General features: G+C 43.0%; 1 protein-coding gene across 1 annotated transcript; it reads left to right on the forward strand.

The window, feature by feature from the left end:
* The first annotated feature begins 562 nt into the window (after positions 1-562).
* On the forward strand, positions 563-1,127 carry Rnase9 (ribonuclease A family member 9 (inactive)). The gene has a single exon (XM_020172543.2). It carries the CDS (start codon positions 563-565, stop codon positions 1,109-1,111), a length of 549 nt encoding a protein of 182 aa, XP_020028132.2. The 3' UTR covers positions 1,112-1,127.
* The last annotated feature ends 2,137 nt before the right edge of the window (positions 1,128-3,264 follow it).

The raw sequence follows: 3,264 nt of genomic DNA on the forward strand, positions 1-3,264 counted from the left end.
CGGGGCAGGGGTGGCTGCAACAAGGGCAAAGCAGTTCCAGGGATTAAATCTGGGGCAGAAGCAGTTTAGGAAGAGCTCAGCATCATGCTTCCTTAGCCTGTCTGCACCCAGCTCGACCCCAAGGTCAAGCATCTATGGCCAGATGTGAGCAAGATGAGTGTGAAAGTCACATGTTTCTTCACCAGAGCAGGATGTCAGAAAGGGGAGAGTGGGTCACTTATGATTCATTCCTATGCATTGACTGACCTCACTGTAGTCTTGATCTCTTTTCTCCTTCTTTCCTACTTTCCCCCCCTCATTTCCTCCTGCTCTCCTCTGGCTCTCTCCCTCTCTTTCCCCTTCCCCTTCCTTATCCACTGTCTTCAGGACTAACACAGACCTGGTAAAGTTATTTTGTAGTCAATAATTCAGAGGTATTTAAATAAGTTCTGAACTGTCATTTATAATGATTTTCAATGATCCAAAGTCTTAGAGTGTAGAGCAAGAATGGGCGGCAGAAATAGGCCCTGCATGAGCACATTATCACATCCTTCTTTATTGCTTTTGACTCCACAGCGAAAGGATGAGGACTCTGGTCACCAAGTACCTGCTTCCTCTGTTGTTGCTGCTGCTGCTGCCAGTGCAGCCTCAAACCCATTGGAAGGAGAGATTCCCAGGAGCAACTGAAGACTTTTTAGATTATTTGGAAGATATTTATAGTTCAGGGCCTACCAGACCACCTACCAAAGCCAAATTCATAGAAAAGGTCATTGCTAATAAGCAGAGAAAAATAACCGATGGGGATTATTGTAATGATGAAATTAAGTACAAAAATGTTCACTATAAGCTTGGTTGTGTGCAAAGCCACTACTTCATCAATACAACATATGAAGTTTTGCAGAACGTCTGCACCACTCACCCTGAGGTGCCATGCAAGAATGGAATTAGAAGGTGTAGGGCAAGCAGCTTCTTAATAAAGGCAGTATATTGTATGTTAACATCAGGAACAAGGATGCCAGAATGCTACTATGACAGTTTTGAAAGGAACGGTTATGTCCTTATGACTTGTCGATGGCACAATGAAACCCGAGAATTTCTTCCTGACCATATACAAGATGTAATACAACCCTAATAGCAGAAAAACATCACTGTCCAGGAATCTATCTTCACCCTACTGTCCTAGTAGTTTTCTCTAAGAAATTAAACGAGGATATCACCTTCAGTCAAAATCAAAATTGAAGTTTTGATTCCATTCCACCTCCTCCCTCCCTTCTTGCCCCAACACCACTCAAAGGCAACATGGGCTAGGTTCACAGATAGTGCTGGGTCAGGTGGTTCCACACAGGTCACAGAATTCAGTGTGTTTGAACATGATGTGACATGACTGCCTACAGTGAAAGGACAACCAGCACCAGCAGGAACAGGGAAGAGCTACCTGAAGTGTGCTCCAGAGTCGTATTCCTGTGATTCTCTCTAGTTTAGCAGGAAGAATAAAGTGCTTCAGTCTATTGCATTGGCTGTGGTGTGCTTATGGGGTTGGGGGGAGGAGGGCAGTCTAGGTTTGGAACTTGTGACCAAGTATCACACAAGGAGAACCCAAACTCCTTTGAAGCATTTGCATAATATATCTTTCCAGTGCCACAGCTGTAGCTGCCCCAGAGTCCTGTTCTTTCCCTGCAGCATGACAACATTAGACCATGAAGGAGTAGACCCAGGTAGGGGACATCTCAGAATAAAGGACTTTAAATAGTTAAGAAAGCAAATTCCCCAAAGTACTTCTCAATTGCCCAGTGCTATATGTGTGAATTTCTACATTTCTGCTTCTGCTTAAGACATCAGTCTTCACAAAACTACAGACAATTTTTTTTTGGTGGTACTGGGGTCTGCACTCATGGCCTACACCTCAATCCACTCCACCAGCCCTTTTTTGTGATTTTTTTTTTTGAGATAACATCTTGTGAAGTGTTTGCATGGGCTGACTTTACATGGTGATCCTCCTGATCTCTGCCTCCTAAATAGCTAGGATTACAGGCGTGAGCTGTGCTGCCCGACTCAGACAATTCTTAACACACTGGCATAGTCACAGTCGTCCAATTCCTTTTGTTTTCTTCAGTCCTGGGGGTTGAACTCAGGGATTTGCACATCCTAGGCAGTAGCTCTACCACTTGAGCCATACTTCCCTGACCCTTATCTTCCAAGGGATGTTGCTACATTTGAGCACAAACTACCTCAGAAAAAAGTTGGAGAGTCAGTCTGACAAAAGAAATCTACCTGTCCAGTTTAAGTAACAATTTTCTTCTTTAAAAACACTCCTTGAAATTTTCATTCTTATTCCTGAAACCTTTCTGAAAATGGGAAAAGTTTACGCAGGAGTCCCTTAAAACAATGTAACAGTAATTTTTTTTGAGATAGTGTCTCACCGTGCAGCCCAGTCTGGGTAACATTAATTTATATGAGCTAAAAGATAAAAGTTAGGGAAAATAGACAAATTGCTCTGTTCCCTAGACAACTTAAACCTAATCAGTGTTTTTCATGGAAATTCCTGCCATGCATAATGTCCCTGAGTGAGTGAAAGGGAAAGAATTTAACCCGATACGGAGGACACAGTGCGTCTATTCTTTATTCTGCCACGTATTCTCTAACGAGGTGAGGACTAGAATGGGATCAGAGCTAATAACTAACCCCGCTCTGCTCCTCCTTGATGAAAATTGGTAAGTCAAACCTAGCACTACTTATTTGTGTCCCCACTAAGTACAATTGGCTGGCAAAACATGAGGCTGTACTCACCCTGCGCCTAGTCACTAAAGGTGACTAGTCAGTCTGGTGCCAGTACAATTGCCATTGATACTGCCCTGGTAATGGATGAATTTTTCCAGTGGTTCCTTCAGCCCTGCACTCAAGACACAGTCCCTGGACGGTGTCGTTGTTCAATCATGGAAAACGATTTTGTATCTCAGTCAGAGCCTTGGAATTAAGAATCTGATCCCCTTAGTCACTGCTGGTGGGAAAACAAATTAGCCCAGCCTTGATGGAACCAGTATGAGGGCCATTATAAAAAATTAAAAATAGAATTTCCATATGATGTAGTCATACCACTTCTGTTTATAAACCCAAAATAATCCAAGTCAGAACACAAGAGCGATATCTGCACACCCATGTTTGCTATGGCACTGCTCACAGCAGCAGCCAGCCTCAGCACCCACCAATGGAAGAATGGACTAAGAAAATGCGATAGAGATACATATTATACAATGGAACTTTATTCAGCCATAAAAAAATGAGACT

The sequence above is a fragment of the Castor canadensis genome, chromosome 3 (assembly GCF_047511655.1).
Source record: "Castor canadensis chromosome 3, mCasCan1.hap1v2, whole genome shotgun sequence".
NCBI lineage: Eukaryota > Metazoa > Chordata > Mammalia > Rodentia > Castoridae > Castor > Castor canadensis.